The 23,466-nt window shown below is 44.5% G+C and overlaps 1 protein-coding gene across 1 annotated transcript; it reads right to left on the bottom strand.

Moving 5' to 3' along the window:
* Nucleotides 1-382: 382 nt before the first annotated feature.
* LOC309794702 (uncharacterized protein) lies at nt 383-22,283 on the bottom strand. The gene is made up of 4 exons (XM_082606566.1): nt 22,041-22,283; nt 19,085-19,211; nt 14,671-14,766; nt 383-3,993 (listed from the first exon to the last, which is right to left on the bottom strand). Exons 1-4 carry the CDS (start codon nt 22,071-22,073, stop codon nt 2,363-2,365), a joined length of 1,887 nt encoding a protein of 628 aa, XP_082462692.1. The 5' UTR covers nt 22,074-22,283; the 3' UTR covers nt 383-2,362.
* Between the last annotated feature and the right edge of the window lie 1,183 nt (nt 22,284-23,466).

Genomic DNA, 23,466 nt, shown 5'->3' with positions numbered 1-23,466 from the left:
AGGGAAATTTATAGAACTTAATGCTTACATTAGTAAAGTGAAAAAAAAACCCTCAAATCAATAACCTAAGCACCCACCTCAAGAAACTGCAAAGGAAAATACTATCAAAGCAAGTAGAAGAAAGGATATAATAAAGACCAGGAAAAAAAATAATAATTCAGTGAAATTAGGAAAAGATAGAGGAAAAAATGATATAAAGTGCTGGTTCCTTGAAATAAAAAAATTGATAAATGTCTAAGAAGATTGACAAAGATAAAAGAGGGTTAACACATTTCCAATAATAGGAATAAAACAGGGGCTATAAGTACAGATTCTGCTGCCGTCAAAAGGATAATAAAGGAATACTTTAAACAAATAAGAAAATTTAGATGAAATGGGACAATTCCTAGAAAAAGATAAACTATAAAAACTTATCCAATATGAAATAGATACTCTGAATAGTTCTACACATATTAAATAAAATAAATACATAATTAAAAAGCATCCAAAAGAAAAATCTCCAGGACTAAATGGTTCACTGGAGAATGCTACCAAACATTAAAAGAACAAATAAAACCAATTCTATACAACACACTGTCTTCCGAATAATAGAACACCTGTTAACACATGTTAGGAGGCCAGAATCACCTAGACACCAAAACCAGACAATGACAATTGAAAAATACATAGAGAGAGAAAGAAAACTACATATCACTGTCACTCATGAAATTAGAGGAAAACTTCAACAAAATACTAGCATATTTAATACTGTAATATAATATATAAAAATAATTATACTCCATGACCAAGTGGGGCTTATTCCAAGGATACAAGGCTGGTTCAACATTCAAATCTCAAAGGAATGTAATACATCATATCAACAGGCTACAGAAGAAAAAAACACAGGATTCTATCAACTGATTACAAAAAAAGCATTTGACAAAGTTCAACACTCATTCACAATAACAAAAAAACTCAGTAAATTAGGAATATGGGAAACTTTCTAAACTTGATAAAGAAAACTCTATGAAGAAAACCTTACAACTAACACCATAGTTAATGTTGAAAATCTGAATGTTTTCCCCCTAATATCAGGACCCAGGCAAGAACATGTTTTCTCACTACTAGTATTTAACATCATATTGGAAATCTTAGCTAGTGCAGTAGGACAAGAAAAGGAAATAACAGGTATACAGATGGGAAGAAGTAAAACTGTCTCTAATTGCAGATGATACTTCTATGCAGAAAATCCCAAGCATTCTATCAAAAGAAACAGCAAGGTTGCAGGATACCAAAATAACATGAAAAATATATATATTTCTGTATACTACCGAAGACTGTGTGGAAATTGAAAGTTTAAAAATCAATGCCATTTATAATTACTCAAAAAAAACCACCTATATATAAATCTTTAAAAAATTGTACAGGACCTATTACTGAGACTTATAAAACAGTAATGAAGTAAATCAAGCCATATCAAATAAATGTACAGACATAATGTTTTCATGAATTGGAAGATTCAAAACAGCAAAGATGCCAACTCTCAACAAATAAATCTGCCAATTTAACTCAATTTCTATCAAAATTCAATCGTTTTTTTCTGGTAAAAACAGACAAGCTTATCCAAAACTTTACATGGAAATTCAAAGTAACGAGGAGTGTTAATCAGTTTTAAATAAGAAGACTGAAGACAGAGGACCCACTTTACCCAATAAAAAGATTTACCACACAACTAGAGCAATTAGTAAACCAATAATAGTACAAGACCAAGAAAATGTCTGAGTATTAGGTCTTTAAAACCACATGAAGAAAAGGTTTGTCTTTAAAGAATCAAAGCCTAACTAGTCTAAAATCGTGCAACAGAACGTGCCCATTCATATGTTATTCTTATCTCCTTAAATATAAAGGTATTTGATGGCTCAAACCAAAAAATTAAGGTCCTTAAGAATAGAGACAATGTTTTAGAACAAAGGAGATGTTCAATGAAAGTTTTCAGACCTAACTCTCTTTAAACTGGATAGCAATGAATGTATATACAAGACACATAGAGTCTAGGATCTTTACCATGGAAACAAAACTATCCTCCTGCCAATTAACTAAGGAATCAATGACAAAGTGCCAAAGCTTGGCAAAGAAGTCTGAAAGAAACATTTTGCAGTTCATCTTCTATTTTAAGTCTCTCCCTTCTTTTTTAAAAAAAATTCCTGAGATAACACTGAAGTGTAAACTAAGAAGAAAGACGTAGCTGAAGGTTTTCCTAAGTGCATAATAACCACTGGGTCTCTCTCCTTGATGAATTCTCAGATGTAGAATAAGGCTCTAGGTTGGGTCAATTTCCAATATGACTCTTTAGATGACAGCTGATATCCTGCAATAGGTATCCTCACAGGGAAGAAAATTGTGGGGTTTCTCTTTGGTATGAATGATCAGATTCTGAGTAAGATGTTTCCTCTGGCAAAAGATTTTCCTCAGTGGTTACATGCAAAAAGTCTTTCCCCAGTAGGAGTTCTTGAAGATTGACTGAGGACTGCCCACTGGTGAAGGTTCTTCCCACATCTGTCACACTGACACGGTTTCTCCCAGTATGAACCCTCTGATGCTGAGTGAGGGATGAGCTGCGACTGAAGGCCTTTCCACACTCACTGCACTCATAGGGCTTCTCTCCAGTGTGGATGATGGAGTGTCGGATGAGGTTTGTGCTCCAGCAGAAGGACTTCCCACACTCGCGGCATTCATAGGGCTTCTCTCCACTGTGAATCCGCTGGTGCCTGGTGAGGCCTGACCTGCGGTTGAAGGCCTTCCCACACTCCGTGCACTCGTAGGGCCTCTCCCCAGTGTGGATGCTGAAGTGCCGAATGAGGTCTGCCCGATTGCTAAAGGCTTTCCCACATTCTTTGCACTCAAAAGGCTTCTCCCCAGTGTGGGCCCGCTTATGCAAGATAAAGGTGGAGCAGTGGGTGAAGGCCCTTCCACATTCAGTGCACACGTAGGGCTTCTCCCCAGTGTGAATCCGCTGGTGCCTCTTGAGGTATGACCTGTGGTTGAAGGCCTTCCCGCACTCGAGGCACTCAAAGGGCTTCTCCCCAGTGTGGATGACATAGTGGTGAATGAGGGCTGCACTCTCACAGAAGGCTTTCCCACACTCACTGCACTCGTAGGGCTTCTCCCCAGTGTGAGTCTGCTGGTGCCACATGAGGTATGACCTGTGTTTAAAGACCTTGCCACATTCAAAGCACTCATACGGATTCTCTCCACTGTGGATGATGTAGTGTCGAATGAAACCTGGCCTATCTCGGAAGGCTTTTCCACATTCTTTGCACACGAAGGGTTTTTCTCCAGTGTGGCTCCTGTTATGCAAAACAAAAGTGGAGCGGTGGGTGAAGGCCTTTCCACATTCATTGCATTTATAAGGCTTTTCTCCACTGTGAATCCGCTGGTGTTGTGTAAGGTGTGACTTGCGGTTGAAGGCCTTCCCGCACTCCATGCACTTATACGGCTTCTCCCCGGTGTGGACCATGTGGTGTTGAAGGAGATAAGTGCTCTTACTAAAGGTTTTCCCACACTCTGTGCATTCATAGGGCTTCACGCCAGAGTGAATCCTCTCATGTCGAGCAAGGAGGCGTTTCTTATTAAAAATTTTCCCACAGTCGTTGCACTTAAAGATACTTTCCTCTTCCTGAATCATGAGATCATTACCAGATCCACATAAGTAATGGTCATGGACAGCACCTCCTGGAGGGACCGGCTCCTCTACAATCCTTGAACACACACCACCAGCTGTCCCTAAGCTGCCATATTCAGAGCTTGGTTTCCCAGGGAGCTTCCCCTTCTGGGGTTCTATCTCTGGTCTCAAGTGTCCTTCTTGCATTTCCAGTGACCCTTCCTGATCGTTGATTTGGCCCAAATGGGAGTCCTCTGAAACTCTCTGTATTAGTTGTTGCTGGAGTGAGACTCCCTCAGACAGGGCTGGCTCACAAGTGGTAGGTTCTGTGGTCTTGGGCTTTCCTTTGTCACCTGAAAGAAATTCAATACACAGAAAGACCTGTTAATAATGCCAATATGGAAGAAAGAAAGTCAATATTTCAGTGAAAAAAATGAAGATGAAAATAGTGTCTCTGTGTCTGCCACGTTTCCTGACCTCTGAATCCCAGGATAACAATTTCTTTCTTTTCTGATACTTGGACTGTTGACACCTTGAAAGGGAGACCCAGAGAACTAGCTGGGTGAGGGGACAGGGTGCTGGAAAAAGACACGGTCAACTCCAGACTGGATAGTTATGCAAATAAGTAACTCATCTGGGCTCACAGAGAGTTCATGGTGAAGAGATGACTCAGTGCAAAGCCTGAAAGACCAACTATGTGATCAGAAGGTTGGGGTTTTAAGCCAGAGGATAACAACTAGACCTCCAGAAACAGAAGGAGGGCAGGAGACTGAGTCCTACAGGCACTGATTTAATCAGTTTTTCTTATGTAATGAGACTCGGTGAAATTCTTAGGTTGGCAATATTTCATGCATATATTGCCATACATCAATGCCAGGAGGCTAACGAGTCTGAGGACGTAGTAGCTTATGTTTGGAACCTCTCCAAAATCTGTTCCTAAAAAACGTCTGATGCAAACCTATTGGACAAAGTCTTTACAACAACCATCTTAAAAAAGCTCAAGGAGCTAAAGGAAGATACAGAGAAAGTCAAGAAAACTAGGTAAAAGCAAAATGAAACCACCAATACAAAAAAAGAAAACCTAAAAAGAAACGAAAAAGAGGGAATTCCCTGGCGGTCCAGTGGTTAGGACTCCATGCTCTCACTGCAGGGGGCCCAGGTTCGATCCCTGGTCAGGGAACTAAGATCCCGCAAGCCATGTGGTGTGGCAAACAAATAAACAAAAAAGAAATGAAAAAGAAATTCAGGAGCAACAAGTTCAGTAACTAAAATGAAAAACTCACTAGAGGAATTCAAAGAAAAATTTGAGCAGGAAGAAGAAATAATCTGCAAACCTGAAGATAGGACAATGGAAAATATTGAGTCTGAGAAACAGAAAAAAAGAAAAGATTGAAAAATAGTGAGTAGAGCCTAAGGAACCTGTGATACACCCAATGAATCAACATACTCATTAGGGAATTCCCGGAAAGAGTAGAGAGAAAGGGTCAGAGAGAATATTTGAAGAAATAGCGGAAAACTTCCCAAATTTGATGAAGCATCCAAGAAGCTCAATGAATTCCAAGAAAAATAAAGAGACTCACACTGAGAAAATTACAATCAAACTTTTGAAAGCCAAAGATAGAGAGAGTATAGCAAGTATGAAGCAACTTGTTCATACAAGGGGCACTCAGTAAGATTATCAGCAGATTTCTCATCAGAAACTTGGGAGGCCAGAAAGCAGTGGTTCGATATATTCAAGTGTAAAACAAACAAACAAAAAGTGTCAAGTAAGAATCCTGTATCTGGCAAAGCTGTCCTTCAAGAGGGAGGAAGAGGGACTTCCCTGGTGGTCAAGTGGTTAAGACTCCATGCTTCCCAGGCAGGCGGTGGGGGTTTGTCAGGGAATTAAAATCTCACATGCAGCTCAGCACATCCAAAAAAAAAAAGTGAGGAAGAAATTAAGACATTCCCATATATGAAAACTAAAGGAGTTTGTTACCACTAGATCTGCTCTGTAAGAAATTCTTAAGGGAAAATTCTTCCAGGGTGAAATGTAAGGATACTAGACAGTAATTCAAAGCTATACCAAGAAATAGAGATCTTGATAAAGGTAAATACATGGGCAATTATAAAAGCTAGTATTACTTTGTAACTCCACTTTAAAAAAAATATATATATATATATATATATTTATGGCTGTGTTGGGTCTTTGTTGCTGCACACGGGCTTTCTCTAGTTGTGGCGAGGGGGGGCTACTCTTTGTTGCGGTGCAGGGGCTTCTCATTTTAGTGGCTCCTCTTGTTGTGGAGCATGGGATCTAGGCACACAGGCTTCAGTAGTTGTGGCACACGGGCTTAGTGGCTCCGCGGCATGTGGGACCCTCCTGGACCAGGGCTTGAACCCGTGTCCCCTGCATTGGCAGGCGGATTCTTAACCACTGTGACACCAGGGAAGTCCCGTGTAACTCCACTTTTTGCTTTTACATGATTTAGAAAACGTTTTAAAATTGTTAATCTAAAGGCTACTATTATTGTAACTTTAGTTTATAACTCCATGTGTAGCTTCCTACATAATTTAAGAGACTAATGCATTTAAAAGAATTAGTAGTTTAAGTTTCTAGGCATACAACATATACAGATGTAACTTTGTGACAGGAACAGTTGAAAGGGGAGATGACAGAACTGTAAAGGATTTTTGTTTGTTTGTTGCTGAAGTTAAGCTGGTATAAAATCAAATTAGTGTTAAAACTTTAATATGTTAGATGTCATTCCCATGGTAACCACAAATAGCTACAGAATATATGCAAAAGGAAATGAAAAAGGAATTTAAATGTTTCACTACAAAATATCGACTAAACACAAGACTATAACACAGAAAATGAGAAAGAAAAAAGCTATAATGCATATAGAAATCAAATATCTAAATGACAGAAGTCTCTCCATATCAGCAATTACTTTAAATGTAAATGGATTAAACTCTTCAATTAAAAGACAGAGATTAGCAGAATTGATAAAAACACATGATCCAGAGACTTCCCTGGTGATCCAGTGGTTAAGGATCTGCCTTCCAATGCAGGCGACTCGGGTTCAATCCTTGGTCGGGGAACTAAGATCCCACGTGCCTTGGGGCAACAAAGCCCTGGCACCGCAACTACTGAGCCTGCACGCCAGAACTAGAGAGCCCACATGCCGCAACTACACAGCCCATGCACTCTGGAGCCCATGCACTCAACTACAGAGCCCATGTGCTACAACTACTGGGTCCGCGAGCTCTGGAACCCACGTACCACAACGAGAAGCCCACGCATTGCAACAAAGAGCCCACGTGCTACAGCAAAAGATCCCACGTGCCACAACTAAGACCCCACGCAGCCAAAAATAAATAAATATTTTTTAAAAACCCATATGATCCAACTATATGCTTTCCACAAGAGACTCACTTTGGATCCAAAGACACAAACAGATTGAAAGTCAGAGGATGGAAAAAGATATTCCATGCAAATACTAACCAAAAGAGAGCAGAGGTTTCAATATTAAAATGAGACAAAATAGGCTTTAAATCAAAAAGGATTACAAGTGACAATGAAGGCATTATATAAATAAAAGGTATAATACAGCAAGAAGATATTACAATTGTAAACATTCATATAATGACAGGCGATCAACATACATGAAGCACAGAATGACAGAATGGAAGGGAAAAAGAGCAGTACAGGGCTTCCCTGGTGGCGCAGTGGTTGAGAGTCTGCCTGACGATGCAGGGGACACGGGTTCGTGCCCCGGTCCGGGAGGATCCCACATGCCGCGGAGCGGCTGGGCCCAAGAGCCATGGCCGCTGAGCCTGCGCGTCCGGAGCCTGTGCTCCACAACGGGAGAGGCCACAGCAGTGAGAGGCCGGTGTACCGAAAAAAAAAAAAAAAAAAAGATATCATACAAAGTATGATTTGTGTCTAATGAAAACAAAAACTTAACATACCAAAACTTACAGGATGCAGTGAAAGCAGTGTTAAGAGGGAGAGTTGTAGCTATAGATGCTTCCAGTTAAAAAAAAAGACCTCAAATCAACAACCTAACAACATAATTAAGTAGGAAAAGAAAAGCAAACTAAACCCATACCTAGCAGTAGGGAATATGAAAGATTAAAGATAAATAATACAGGGGACTTCCCCGGCAGTCCAGTGGTTAAGACTCTGCGCCCCCACTGCAGGGGGCACGGGTTTGATCCCTGGTCGGGGAACTAAGATCCTGCATTCTGTGGCCAAACAGTTAAACAAACAAATAAACAAACAAATATTTTTTAAAAGGTAAATAGTACAGAGAATAAAAAAATAGAGAAAAATCAGTGAAACAAAAAGTTAGTTATTTGAAAAGATCAACAAAATTGACAAACCTTTAGCTAGATGAACCAAGAAAAAAAAGAGATTCAAAATACTAAAATCCGAGATGAAAGTGGGGATATTACTTTTGATTCTATAGAAATCAAAACAGAGTATAAGAGAATACTGTGAAGAACTATACACCAACAAATTGGAAAACCTAGATGAAATGAACATATTCCTAGAAACACAAAACCTGTGAAGACTAAATCATGGAGAAATAGAAAATCTGAATAGACCTATAACTAGAAAGGGATTGAATTAATAACCAAAATCTCCCAACAAAGAAAAATCTTGGACTTGAGGGCTTCACTGGTGAATTCTAACCAAACATTTTTTAAGAAGAACTAAGACCAATCCTCAAACTCTTCCAGAAAACTAAAGTGGACAAAACACTTTTAAACTCATTCTGAGACAAGCATTACCCTAACAGCAAAGCCAAGTACACCACAAGAAAACTACAGAGCAATATCCTTTCTGACCACTGATGCAAAAATCCTGAACAAAATAGCAGCAAAACGAATTCAGCAACATATCAATAGGAATATACACCATGACCAAATGCAGTTTATTCCTGTAACATAAGGACAGTTCAACATTTGAAAATTGATCAGCGTAACACATCACATTAACAGAATGAAGGAAAAAGCCCACATGATCATCTCAAATGATGCAGTAAAAGCCTTTGACAAAATTCATGATAAAAAAAAAAACCCACAAATTAGGAATAGAAAGAAACTACCTGAACATAATAAAAGCCATAAATGATAAACCACAACAAACATCATACTCAATGATGAAAGTCTGAAAGCTTTTCCTCTAAGATCTGGAACTAGTTAAGGACATCCATTTTCACCACTTCTATTCAACATAATACTGGAAGTTCTAGACAGAGCAATTGGCAAGAAAGAGAAATCAAAAGCATCCAAATTGGAAAGGAACAGGTAAAATTATCTTTGCTTGCAGACGGTAGTTTACTACATGTAAAAACCACAAAAACGTCACAGAATAACTGCTGAATAAAAGAGTTCAGCGAAGTAGCAGGATACAAAGTCAACATACAAATATCAGTTGCATTTATATACATGAATAATGAACAATCTGAAAATGAAATTACAGAATAGTTGTATTTACAATAGCATGAGAAAGAATAAAATAATTAGGAATTAATCAACAAAGTCAAACACTTGCAGAATGAAAACTACACAACATTGCTAAAAGAGTTAAAGATGATGTAAAGAAACAGAAACACATACCACGTTCCCAGTCTGGAAACCTGATATTGTTAAGATATCAATACTACCCAAAGTAAGTGACCTACAGGTTCAACGCAATCCCTATCAAAATCCCAACAACATTTTCTTTTTAATCTTTTGGCTGCGCCGCATGGCACGGGGGGTCTTAGTTCCCCAATGACTGGGGATCAAACCCGCGCCCCCTGCATTGGAAGCCCAGAGACTTAACCACTGGACTGCCAGGGAAGTCCTCCAGCAAAATTTTTTGCAGAAATAAAAAAAATCCACCCTAAAATCTATAGTGCATCTGAAGAGACCCTGAAGAGCCAAAACACTCTTGAAAAAGAAGAACAAAGTTGAAGAACAGAAAATTCCCGATTTCAAAACTTACTACAAAGCTACAATGATCAAATACAGTGTGCTACTGGCATAAAATCAGACAAATAGGGGCCTCCCTGGTGGCGCAGTGGTTGAGAGTCCGCCTGCCGATGCAGGGGATACGGGTTCGTGCCCCGGTCTGGGAGGATCCCATATGCCGCGGAGCGGCTGGGCCCGTGAGCCGTGGCCGCTGGGCCTGTGCGTCCGGAGCCTGTGCTCCGCAGGGGGAGAGGCCACAGCAGTGAGAGGCCCGCGTACAGCAAAAAAAAAAAAAAAAAAAAAATCAGACAAATAGACCAAGGGAATAGAATCGACAGCCCAGAAATAAACCCTCACATATATCATGAAATGATTTTTGACAAGGGTGCCAGAACCATTCAACGGGGGAAAAGACAGTGTTTAAAACAAATGGAGCCAGGAAAACTGAATACCTACGTGCAAAAGAATGAAATTGGACCCTTATCTAACATCATATACAAAAATTAACTCAAAATGGAGAGAAGGGACTTCCCTGGTGGCGCAGTGGTTGGGAGTCCGCCTGCCAGAGCAGGGGACAAGGGTTCGAGCCCTGGTCCGGGAGGATCCCACATGCCGCGGACCGGCTGGGCCCGTGCGCCACAACTGCTGAGCCTGCGCTCTAGAGCCTGTGATACACAACTACTGAGCCTGCATGCCTAGAGCCCGTGCTCCACAACAAGGAGTAGCCCCCGCTCACCGCAACTAGAGAAAAGCCCATGAACAGCAACAAAGACCCAACGCAGCCAAAAATAAAATAAATAAATTTATTTTTTAAAAAATGGAGGGCTTCCCTGGTGGCGCAGTGGTTGAGAGTCCGCCTGCACATGCAGGGCACACGGGTTCGTGCCCCGGTCTGGGAAGATCCCACATGCTGTGGAGCGGCTGGGCCCGTGAGCCATGGCCACTGAGCCTGTACGCCCGGAGCCTGTGCTCCGCAACGGGAGAGGCCACAGCAGTGAGAGGCCCGCGTACCGCAAAAAAAAAATGGAGAGAAGAAAACACAGGGCAAATGTGGCATGCCACTGGATTTGGCCAAAACTTCTCAGACACCAAAGGCACAGGCAACACAAGAAAAAATAGAAAAATTGCAGTTCATGAAAATTAGGGAAACTTGTGATCAAGACACTATCAACGGAGTAAAAAGATAATCCAAAGAATGTGACAAAGTATTTGCAAATCATATATCTGAAAAGGGATTAATAACCAGAATACACAGAGAACTCAAACTTAACAAAACAAATAAACAAAAACACAGCCTGATACAAAAATGGGCAAAGGACTTGAACAGACATTTCTTCAAAGATATACAAATGGCTAGTAAGCACAAGAAAAGATGTTCAACATCACTCATCATTAGGGAAATGAAAATCAAAACTATAATGAGATACCATCTCACAACCATTAGGACAGCTACTATTGGAAAAAACAGAGAATAACAAATGTCGGTGAAGATGTGGAGAAACTGAAACTCTTGTGCACTGTTGGTAGGAATGCAAATTGGCACAGACTGTGGAAAACAGTATGGCAGTTCCTCAAAAAATTAAAAACGGAAATATTGATACTACATGATCCAGTAATTCCATTTCTTGTTATATGCCCAAAAGAATTGAAATCAGGGTCTCAAAGACATTTGTACACCCATGTTCACAGCAGCGTCACTCACAATAGCTAAAACATGGAAGCAACCCAAGTTTCCACCAAGGGATGAATGCATAAGCAAAATGTCACACACACACACACACACACACACACACACACACACACGAATATTACTGAGCCTTAAAATGGAATGACATTTTAACACATGCTACAACATGGATAAACCTTGAGGACGTTATGTTGAGTGAAATAAGCCAGTCACACACACAAGATAGTGTGTGACTCCATTTACATGAGGTACTTAGAGTCGTAAAAAATCACAGACACAGAAAGATTGTGGTTGCCAGGGGCAGGGTATGGTAGGGACATAGGGTGATTATTGTATAATGGGTACAGAGTTTCAAATGATGAAGAGCTATGGAGAAGGCTGGTGGTGATGGCTGCACAACATTATGACTCTATTTAATACCACTCAATGTATACTTAAAAATGGCTAAGATGATAAATTTTACACTATCTGCATTTTACCACACCCACAAAAAAAGATAACATGAGTAACACACAAAGAATCCCTACAAATCAAAAAGAAAATGCAGGGCTTCCCTGGTGGCACACTCTGCCCGCCAACGCAGGGGACACGGGTTCGAGCCCTGGTGTGGGAAGATCCCACATGCCACGTAGCCACTAAGCCTGTGTGCCACAACTACTGAGCCTGCGCTCTAGAGCCCACAAGCCATAACTACTGAGCCTGCGTGCCTCAACTACTGAAGCCCGCACACCTAGAACCTGTGCTCCATAACAAGAGAAGCCACCGCAATGAGAAGGCCACGCACCACAAGAAAGAGTAGCCCCCGCTCACCGCAACTAGAGAAGGCCTGCACGCAGCAACAAAGACCCAACGCAGCCAAAAACAAATAAATAAATTTATTAAAAAACAAGAAAATGCAAACAAGTCAATAGAATACAATAGACGTTTATCATGAAATGACATTTCAACGAAGAAAATTTAATTCATAGATTGACCCACAAGCGTACGATAAGGTGCTAAAGTTCCTTATGAACGAAGGAAAAGCAAATCAAAACCACGTGGGATACAAGTCTGTATTCACTTGACTGGCAGAAGTTGAGAAGCCTCACGATACCAGGTATTGGTCAAGGCATGGGTTGAAGAAAGCTCCATTCTTTCCTGGTGGAAATGTAACTGGTGTAGCCCCTTTAGAACACAACAGGAATTATCTTGTAAACCTGAGAATCTGCACAGCCTATAATCGAACAATTTCACTCTAAGAAACATTAAAAGACAGCCCTAAACATGAGCAAGATGACCAATATATACAAATGTTCTTGGCAGCACTGTGAGAGTGAAAAAATGTGCACAATTAAATGCTACAGACAATGGATGAATACACTGTGAGACCGGAACATGTTTAATTTATTTTCTTCACTGTAAGGAACTTCAGCACATTTTTACTTTGAGCAGAGAAAAGGATAAAGTTATAAAACAAGCAGAATATAAGTGATGAAGGCACTTTCATGAAAAGCTATTTTCTAGATTCTGATGTCGGAACTGGCCATGCCCAGGGGCAAGACCTCTTCAACTAGGTGAAAAGAGAAGCTACAGATATGAGAGTCCAAATGAGTGTGGAAGGGCTGAAGATCAAGCAATATGAGGAGGCAGACTTTACTTTCAACATGGAAACTTGCTGACACATGAGGGGTCACAGGCTGAGACACCTGTGGCTACACCTGGGGTAGCTCACGCAGGACACACAGCTGACCAGAGGCATAAAGCAGATGTAGAGACCAGTCAGGGGAACGACTAGCATCCCGCAAGGAAAAGATGACGAGAGCTTGGACTCCGAATGCGGGGACAGATCTGATGGGAGGTGGTAGAGGTGACAGATTCAGGAGATGTACACGATGTAAGATGGCCGGGATGTGGGAGGTGGCCGGATGTAGGGGCTGATGGAGGTGGAGGGGTGAGGATAGTCTCTGGGGCTGTATCCAGTCTCTAATCTGGTTGGACGGCAGGACCACGCGCTCTAACTTGGGAGGGGAAGGAGTGAGCATCATGACGGGTTCCTTCCAGGCATGCTGACTGGGTGCCTCTGAGATATTCAGGTGGAGGAGGGCAGAGAGCAGAGGGCAGAGGCTCGGAGCTGCCCAAGAGGGGCTGTCGACGGGCTGCACACAGACACTCGCAGGCTGGTGGGGCCGCCTAAGGGACTAGGAGGGAAACAGCACGACTCTGCAGGGGACCCATCACCACACACGGCGGCCCCAGTGCCCTCAGCAGCCCAGATGTGGGGCACAGCAGGACAAATGTCACCGTCAGGTTTTACCAAACAGGAGGAGTAGGGAGACATGCAACAAGGGCAGGCATCTTGAGTGTCTGGACGGACAGGGTGGGAAAGGGGAGGCAGAGGAGAGCTGGAGAAGAGCTGGGAGAGGAAGGAAGGCCCTTTTCCGCAGAGGTCAGAGGGAAACGTGAGATGCATTACTCATTACAATACAGGGACATGAATGACACCAACGGCTTACTTCCCACGAGCCACGACTGCGGCGCAGACGCTGTGCTAAGCAGTTTTACGCTTTAACGCGTTGTGTGACCACGTCCCCAACAACCCGGGGACGGAGCAACTATCAGGAACAGACTGAGCGCAGCAGACCACACTCGCCAAACCACCTGCTCCTCTCCCTGGACACACGGCTCAGCCCCATCTCCCAGCCCCGTCCCCCGAGTGTGGCCAAGTGCCTAGTGCCTGTCAGTGGAAGCAGGGGGCTGGTGTTTGTGGGAGTCTTCCTTGCCCTCTCACTCTCCTCTGCCAGCTGCAGGAGGTCAGGACAACCTTCAAGCCACATGCTGACGGCAGAGTGGACCCGGGTCCCTGAACAGCTGTGTGCTGGCACAGTCACACAGACCGGGTGTGACTCAGAAAAAGTGCTTCCAGGGACATCCCTAGCGGTCCAGTGGTTAAGACTCCGAGCTTCCACTGCAGGGTTCACGGGTTCGACCCCTGGTCGGGGAACTAAGATCCTGCATGCTGCAAGGCATGGAAAAAAAAAGAAAGAAAGAAAGAAATACAAAAAAAGAACAAGTGCTTCCATATGCTGAGCACCAAGATGCTGGAGTCTGTCTGACATGGCAGCTAAGATTTAACTTAGTCAAACTTATATATACAAAGACACAACGAGATCCCGAAGTTCACTAGGGCCACAGAGCTGGTGATCGGTTGGCACCCAGGCTTGAAGCCCAGGCAGCTGGAGCCCAAGACACATCTCAGCTCATGCACCTCTATCGTCCAGGAGGACAGAGGGACCTGGGGTCAAAGGGCTCCGTGGCCTTCAGACCACCACAGAGGCCCGAACAAGACGCTTCCCCAGGGAACCAGGGCCAGCAGCCTCCCCCTGCAGGGTCTCCCAGCTGCCCAAACCTTGGCTCCTACCTGGACAGGTGCTTCCGGAGAAGTCTTTCTTCACCGTCCACAGCTCCTGCCCCTGCTCCAGCTGGTAGATCAGCTCAGATCTGGGAACAGGACACCCTGTTCATGGAGAAAGGAAGAAGACACTAGGATTTCTGTGAAAACAAAGAAAACCTCTAGATCTAGTGTGGGACTTCAGGATGTGGCCAAGACCTCAGAATGAAGCTGCTCCCATGCATATACAAAATGCTGCATTGTGAACTGGAAACTAAAGACATGCCACACTGCCATGGAGTTTTTACTCCTAAGTCAAAAACTAACATATAGTGTATAATCGTAGTAAAAGGGCTGTGTTCAAGCAACTTAAAGCATTACATCATTTCAAAATTGAAATAAATTTATGGAGTAATTTAAACAACTAACATATTTAAAATATTGACTCTTGGGACTTCCCTGGCGGTCCAGTGATTAGGACTCTGTGCTTCCACTGCAGGGGGCAATGGGTTCAATCTCTGCTGGGAAACTAAGATCCCGCAAGCTGTATCGTGCAGCCAAAAAAAAAGAAAATTGACTCTTTTCATTCAAAACAAGTTATGTGTCTTCATTGATCTAGATCTTTTTTTAGAACCCAAGCAAAGTTTTGTATTGTTCTTCCCATAGGCCACAGAGGATTCTATCCTAGGATTTCCTCACAGCATTCCCAGCAAGTACATATTGTGATCGGCACCATTTTTTTAAAATTATAGTTCATTTACAACGTCATATTAGTTTCAGGTGTACAGCAAAGCGATTCAGTTATATATATGTATATATATGTGTCTGTGTATATTTACATATACACACACACACACATATATATATACATATTATATACATATTCTTTTTCAGATTCTTTTCCATTATAGGTTATTATAACATATTGAATATATATAGTTCCTTGCACTATACGGTAGAACCTTGTTGTTTATCTATTTTATATATGATAGTGTGTATCTGTTGATCCCAAACTCCTAATTTATCCCTCACACCCCACCCCCCAACTTTGGTTACCATAAGTTTGTGTTCTATGTCTGTGAGTAGCCCTATTTTATAGATAAAAACCATACAGAAACCAACGCTCAGGCAGATAATGTGATTTGCCAAAGAGGCCAGAATTGGTGAATGGCTGAGCCAACATGGAGCCCAGGTCTAGCCATCTCTGCTCTGTGTGCTGTTTTACCACAAAGCTACACAACACTGTTCCAGAAGGTGCTGGATCCAGGCACGGGGATGATGAGACTCCTGAGGAGTAACAACGGTAGTGACGACAGCGAGCTTCTCAACTGCTGACCTGCATGAAACCTGGTCACACGAGGTATAGTTCTGACCCCTTCCCATAAGTTAGCCATGTACCCTTGCTACGGCCCCGGCAAGTAGATACCATCTTACCCCATTTTACCAACGAGCACCCCAAGGCACAGGCAGCTCCAGTAATTTGCCCAGGACCACAAGGTTTTACAGAGCAGAGTGGGGACTGAACATAAGAGTCTGGCTCCGGACCCTGGGCTCCCCAGCACCACACTAAGGAGGAAACAGCAAACACCCCTGCGTGGGGCCAGCATCCTGAGACCAAGTGCAGGGCAGCTGTGAGGCAGGGATGTGAGCACGAAGAGTCACCTGCTGGGAACAGGGGCCGGGGGAGGGGCAGACTCAGTGACTCTAGACTTCAGCGTTTCATGAGCTACTAGAAAATAATAAAATTGAGAATCCTACACAGTGGTGTATGGTCACATTGGACATTTATAGAAACATCAAATAACATCTACTTTCATCAGTATTTCATAAGAGGATTGTTGCTTAAAATAAACCCACAGAGGACAGCTTCATCAATGAAGGTGTATGCTCTTTACTGTGTAAGTTCAGTTGTATGAGACTCAGTGCAGTAGCTGAGTTTTCCTGACTTTGCTAAGGACCAGGAGAGCATGAGAATCAAATAGGTGCCCGGAACAGGCCTGATATGCAGTCAGTCCTCCAGTGACCAGAGTGAGCTGTGACTAGTATTAACATTAACATTTTTCTTAAAAATGACCCACTTTTTATTTTTCTTACATTCGTTCAAAAAGGGAATCCTGTTTAGCTCTGGTAAATGGGAAACAGAAACCCAGAGTCACTTGAGTCGATGGCAGGTCAACCTGAAAAGGCAGCAATAAAATCCAAAGGGTGGGGCTTCCCTGGTGGTGCAGTGGTTGGGTGTCCGCCTGCTGATGTAGGGGACACGGGTTCGTGCCCCGGTCCGGGAAGATCCCACATGCCGCGGAGCGGCTGGGCCTGTGAGCCATGGCCGCTGGGCCTGCACGTCCGGAGCCTGTGCTCCGCAGCAGGAGAGGCCGCAGCGGTGAGAGGCCCGTGTACCGAAAAAAAAAAAAAAAAAAAAATCCAAAGGGTGAGGTTAAGTGCCAGCGAGCTCATGCTGCTGCTCAGGGACGGGGCTCCCTCTGTTGAAAATGGGAAATTAGCAATAGTGGGGGTGGGGGGAGGTGTTCAGTACTAAACCCAGATTTTCATGACATAATCCGGAGGCAGGAAGAACACAGAGTAAAGGAGTGGCTTCCTCGGGGTGGCTCTCAGTGCCCCCGGTGGAGTGTCCATGAGCCTTCGGAAACAGGGTTTCTCAGCCTCTGTTCAACTGACATTTAGATCCAGGCAATTCTTTGCTGAGGACAAGGGGAGGGAGTGTGTATGTCCTGTGCAGCATAAGGATGTGTAGAAGCGTTCCAGGTCTCCACTCAACAGATGCCTGTAGCATCCACAGCCCAGCTGGGACAACCCAAATATCTCCAGACGTTGTCACGTGTCCCCTGGGGGACAACATGATTCTTGGATGAGAACCACTGGCTTACAAGGATATAAATAGGGTGACGGGGAAAAGCGACTGTGACAGGGGAGGGGCCTCCAAGAGATTTCGTGATCAGGAAACAGCTGGTGAGGAGGTGGTGACTGTGCTGAGAAGGGGCAGCCATGTGAAAAGCCCAAGCACACCCACACCCACCAGGCATAGCGAACAGCAACTGCAGAGGCCCAAGGCACGTATGTTGAGTATGTGCACAGGAAAGAGCAGGACACCAGCATGACCAGAGCAGACTGAGCTCAGGGGAAGCACGGGGAAGAGAGTGACGGGTCAGCAGGGCCAGATAGTGGACCTTTTTATTTTTACAATTTTGTTATAAAATATCTAAATATGTCAAACGTTCCCTAATTTTGTGTGACACAGAATACAATCCCAATTCTCTAAAAACAGGCATGTCTCACCCTAAGCCCTGGATTTACAGCTCTCCTTTCCCTCAAACTGAGAGGTCTAAGGTGATTATCCTCAGGCTGCTGTTTCTCCACCTTGCCTCTCTTGCCCTTGTGGGCTGGATCAACCTTTGTTGAATGGGCTGTCTTGTCCATCCTCAGGTACTAAGCAGCATCTCTGGACTCTAACCTGCTAGATGCCGGGACCACCCACACCCCAGGTGTGACAGTCAAACGTGGCTGCAGACTTCCAAATGTCTCCTGGGGACAAAACTGCCAAGTACTGAGAAGCACTACTCTCTCAGCTTCTCTCTCTTGGACTAGCAGAGGATCTTGGCCAGGACTCAGGGAACAAGAGACAATCATGAAGGCACAGGAGGACAGAAAAGCCCCATAACTGAGATCCTGTGGTTTAGAACAATACCTGTTGGCACTGAAGGCAAAGACCTCCCAAGGCCCAACCTGCCTCACCCTCTTCCTGGAGACCATCCCATCACTCACAGCCCTGTGGACTGGGTTGCAGGGGACACTTGAGCCAACCAGTCCCACCCAGTCAGCTCCCTGTCTGGAATGTGAAATAAGAACCTCAGACAGAGGCCAGTCTGTGCTGGGCACTGGGGTACAGGCTCAGGAAGTATGGGCTCAGGTGGCCACTCCTGCACTGCTTCCATCCCTGGAGCCCAGCAGCAGAGAAAGAAAAAAAGAGAAACAATATAAGTATGCAAAGAAGTAGAAACAAGGTATCTGGGGGCCCCACAGAGCAGGGACTGGGGTGGCCACTCCTGTCACAAACTTGCTGAGGCGCAAAAGCCATTTTGAAAAGACAGAGACGTGAACAAAGCCAGAGGGAAAACCAGGACAGGAGATCCAGAAGTCAGGGCATAATCCTGGTGGCTCCCAGTTCCTACATCAGTCCATCATATGGCCCAACAAGAAATTCTGCCTTTGGGTTCTGCAATACACCCCTGTTTCCTTCCATCATTTTCTAGGAGCCAAAAAGGAACTTTATTCAAAGAGACACAGGGATAGCAGGCAGGAAGAGATGAATCTCAAAAATGACTGAAGCTGTGAGGAAGAGGGAGGGAGGGCTCCTGAGGCCTTCTTGACCAGCCAAGACAGAGCCAGAGTTTGGGATAAAGGAGGTGGCAGAGTGGCAAGGCCTTACCCAGAGACACCAGGAGCCCACAGTTTTCTAGCATCACCTCCTGGTACAGGGTCCTCTGAGCCGGGTCCAGCTGCCCCCACTCCTCCTGGGTAAAAGTCACGGCCACATCATCGAAGGTCACAGACACCTGGAATGTCAAACAGAGATAGTAGCATTAGCCTTGGGATGGTTGGATGGGATCAGAGCCCATCTTCTGCATCGCTGGTAAAGGTGCAGCAAGATCAAGGCCCTAATCACTGGGCACTTCCTCTGCACTGGGCTGAAGGGGAGGTGGACAATGCTTTGGACATAATACAATACAGCCATACTTTGGAGATATTGGGGTTTTGGTTCCAGACCACTCCAGTAAGGCCAGTCACATGATTTTTTTGGTTTCCAGGAGCATATAAAAGTCATGTTTACACTATACTGCGGTCTATTAAGTGTGCGACAGCATTACGTCTAAAAAAATAATGTAGACACCTTAATTAAAAATTACTTTAGGGACTTCCCTGGTGGAAGAGTGGTTAAGAATCCACCTGCCAAAGCAGGGGACGCAGGTTTGATCCCTGGTCTGGGAAGATCCCACATGTCGCGGAGCAACTAAGCCCGTGTGCCACAACTACTGAGTCTGCGCTCTAGAGCCTGGGAGCCACAACTACTGAAGCCCGCACGCCTAGAGCCCGTGCTCCACAACAAGAGAAGCCACCGTAATGAGGAGCCCGCGCATTGCAACAAAGAGTAGCCCCCACTTGCTGCAACTAGAGAAAGCCCGTGCGCAGCAACGAAGACCCAACGGAGCCAAACAATTAAAAAAAAAATTTTTTTAAGTACTTTATTGCCACCTACTGTATAGCACAGGGAACTCTACTCAATGCTCTGTGGTGACCTAAATGAGAAGGAAATCCAAAAAAGAGGGGATATATGTATACGTATAGCTGAATCACTTTGCCGTACAGTATAAACTAACACAATATTGTAAAGCAACTATACTCCAATAAAAATAAAATTTTAAAAAAGGAATAAACTGGGCTTCCCTGGTGGCGCAGTGGTTGAGAGTCCGCCTGCCAATGCAGGGGACACGGGTTCGTGCCCCGGTCCGGGAAGATCCCACATGCTGCGGAGTGGCTGGGCCCGTGAGCCATGGCGGCTGAGCCTGCGCGTCTGGAGCCTGTGCTCCGCAACGGGAGAGGCCACAACAGTGAGAGGCCCGCGTACCACAAAAAAAAAAAAAAAAAAGGAATAAACTGAAAAGCAAGAAAACATTTTTTTTAAAAAGTACTTTATTGCTGGGCTTCCCTGGTGGCACAGTGGTTGAGAGTCCGCCTGCAGATGCAGGGGACATGGGTTCATGCTCCGGTCCGGGAAGATCCCACATGCCTCCGAGCGGCTGGGCCCATGAGCCATGGCCGCTGAGCCTGCACGTCTGGAGCCTGTGCTCCGCAATGGGAGAGGCCACAACAGTGAGAGGCCTGCGTACCGCAAAAAAAAAAAAAAAAAAAAGTACTTTATTGCTAAAAAATGCTATCCATCATCTTGAGCCTTCAGTGAGCTGTAATCTTTTTGCAGGTGGAGGGTCTGAACTATTGTGAGAACTACCAAAATGTGACACAGAGACACGAGGTAAGTGAATGCTGAAACGCTTGCTGGACGCAGGGTTGCCACGAAACTTCAATCCGTAAAAACACAGTATCTATGAAGCACAATAAAGCGAGGTATGCCTACAGTGTGAGAGAGAGGAGCCTCCTATGCAGGAGCCATTGGAAAATGACACAAGTCAATGGAAATGACATTGGAACTGTGAGATGCAGACAGAAAGGACTCTAGGATGTCAGAGGACTGAGTGATGCTAACAGTAATACCAATAACGTTAACAACAGCGGTACCTGAGCTTCACTGGTCCTACTACCTGCTGGTCCCCATGCTGAGTGCTTTATGTTGTCTAAAAGCAACTAAGTCCCTAGCTCTTAAGCCATCGTTTTCACCAGTATCTCCTGACTAAACACACTCCATATAGCTTTCCTTGTTAATGTTACTTCCACCACCATATTCTATACATTCTCCTCAATGTGAAATGTCCAGCAGATGCAGGACCTATGTGACCAGAACCACTAAGTAAATATAAAAAATCCAGCCACTCCACTCTCAGATGAACAGCCCCACCAATGCAGATCTATCATTTAAATGCTCCAAGACATCGCCTCATGGTTTTTCACCTGCACTTTCAGTGCTCACATCTCTCTGCTTTCTAGCTTCATCCTAACAGCTTTCTTGAGTTAATATTTCAATTAAAGACCTAGAAATTCCTAATAAATTGACTGGTTCATATATAGGAACCCTGCAGTATTACTCATTTCTGGTACTGGGTAAACATATTACTGGGCACATTTTGGGCAGGTTGGTAAGGATAGAAAAATTAACTAGGGCTTCAACATTGACTACCAGATGATATACGCTTAATTAATTAAAACTTTCTGGCACATAATCCTACAGCATCCTCTACGATTGTTTAAGGGCGCACATATGGATGGCTTTCTCTGGTTGGTTTTAAGTTGGAAGTGAGGACAAGGATTACGGAAAGTGTCGATTATTAATCAAGTCCTGGCCATTTGGGGCCGATGTTACATAAGTCACTGTTTCTCTTCCTGGACTGTCTCTAGAGATAGGAATCTGGCTTCTGGCAAGTCTGACTTAGACCGGGCTAGACTCCTGGGTTGTTGATTGTAGATAAGGGACTGGATTACGGGGCAGGTTGTTTGTCAAAGTTCTATTTTTATACGCGGTCTATTTTCCATTTGCATATTCAGTCTCGCATGTTCTAAGACTGGAGATAAAGTCAGTGACGAGGCAGCTCCACTGGTCGTACAGAAACACAACTGCAAAGAGAAATCTAGCGCCTCTCTTGACTTCCACCCTGCTCAGGAGCCCTCTCCGAACCAGAAGAGAAGCAGCAAGGCCAGAAACATGGGCCACTCACCCGCGTCGGGTCCATCCACGCCGCCGCCATCATGGGACCCTGAGGAGAGAGCGGGGCCCGTAGAGGCGGCGACAGAAGCGGGTACCGCGGGCTCAGCCGACCACCACCCGTTCCCTGCCCTGGGCTGGGTGGCCGATCGCGCGGAGGCTCACCGCTCGCTCAAATGCGCGGAGGGGAGCCCTAGCCTCCTTTCTGCTCATTTGCGAAGAGGCGCACTAGAAGCGGCCACAGAACAGCTATCCCCTCCCCACAGCTGGCGTGGACGGAACAGTCGCGCGCAAATGACATCACAGCCAATGGGGTCGGAAGTCCCGCCCCTGCGCAGGAAATGCCCCCGCCCTGGGCCGTCATTGGTCCAGCGCCTGCAACAGGCGGGCGGCGCACAGCCTTCTGGGTAATGTAGTTTTTTCTTAACAAACAACCGGCAGCGGAGCGCGTTCCAGAGCCGCTATTCCTCCATGTAAACGACTTAGGAGGCCCAGGGGTACTTCCCTGGAGGTCCAGTGATTAGGACTCCGCGCTTCCACTGCCCGGGACCTGGGTTCGATCCCTGGAGGGGGAATTAAGATCCCACAAGCTGCAAGGCACGGCAAAAAAAAAAAAAAAAAAAGACAGGAGATCCAGAGCCCCGAAACAGACCCGCCTCTTCACAGGGGACACAACTTGGGGGAACCAAGGAGTACTGAAGGTGCAGGTGAAAAAACTATGAGCCAATGTCTTGGAGCATTTTTTTTTTTTTTTTGGCTGCACACAGTGAAAGCGCGGAGCTTCAACCACTGGCCCGCCAGGGAATTCCCTTGGAGCATTTAAATGATGGATCTGCAATGGTAGCGCTATTCATCTGAGAGTGGAGTGGCTGAATAGCTTGTATTTACTTAGTGGTTCTGGTCATATAGGAATGTGGTCCTGCATCTGCTGGACATTTCACACTGAGGAGAATGTATAGAACATGGTGGTGGAAGTAACATTAACAGGGTAAACTCTATATGGAGTGTTTTTAGTCAGGAGACACAGCAGTGAAAAAGATGCCGAAATGATCAGAAAACATGTTTGAGCTCCTCGCTGAGTAGTCTGGATGTTTACTCTGGTGCAGTCAAGCTTATTGTAAATGAAGGGAGCAGCTGCCACGTAAAACTGCAACAGAAGGATGTAGGGGAATGTTGGAAGAAAACAAGAAAACTCCCAAAATTGCTGCAAGCAGAGCGCATGATTTCAGAAGAGGTTGAAGATACATTTATTATCAGGGATGATTTATCCTGACGCAACAATATGACAACACCGCGTAAGTGCTAGTGAATTCATTTGAGAACTGGATGGCATTGATGTGCAGTGAAACATTTTATCTTGAAGATGGCACCATGCTGGATGTCAGTATAAAGAGAATGGACCTCTGGATTGATTAGTGTCCTGTTTTACAAATGACATA

This window comes from Mesoplodon mirus (genome assembly GCF_964341445.2).
Source record: "Mesoplodon mirus genome assembly, chromosome: 19".
NCBI classification, from domain to species: domain Eukaryota; kingdom Metazoa; phylum Chordata; class Mammalia; order Artiodactyla; family Ziphiidae; genus Mesoplodon; species Mesoplodon mirus.
The sequence above is the reverse complement of the archived record's forward strand: the minus strand, read 5'-3'. Positions and strand labels throughout refer to the sequence as shown.

Coding starts and splice junctions, on each gene's coding strand:
- LOC309794702 (XM_082606566.1), bottom strand. CDS start 22,073: ATGATGGCGGCGGCGTGGATGGACCCGACGCGG. Junction 19,212..22,040: donor CGTGGATGGACCCGACGCGG/GTGAGTGGCCCA, acceptor TTGACATTCCAG/GTGTCTGTGACCTTCGATGA. Junction 14,767..19,084: donor TGGGCTCCTGGTGTCTCTGG/GTAAGGCCTTGC, acceptor CTCCATGAACAG/GGTGTCCTGTTCCCAGATCT.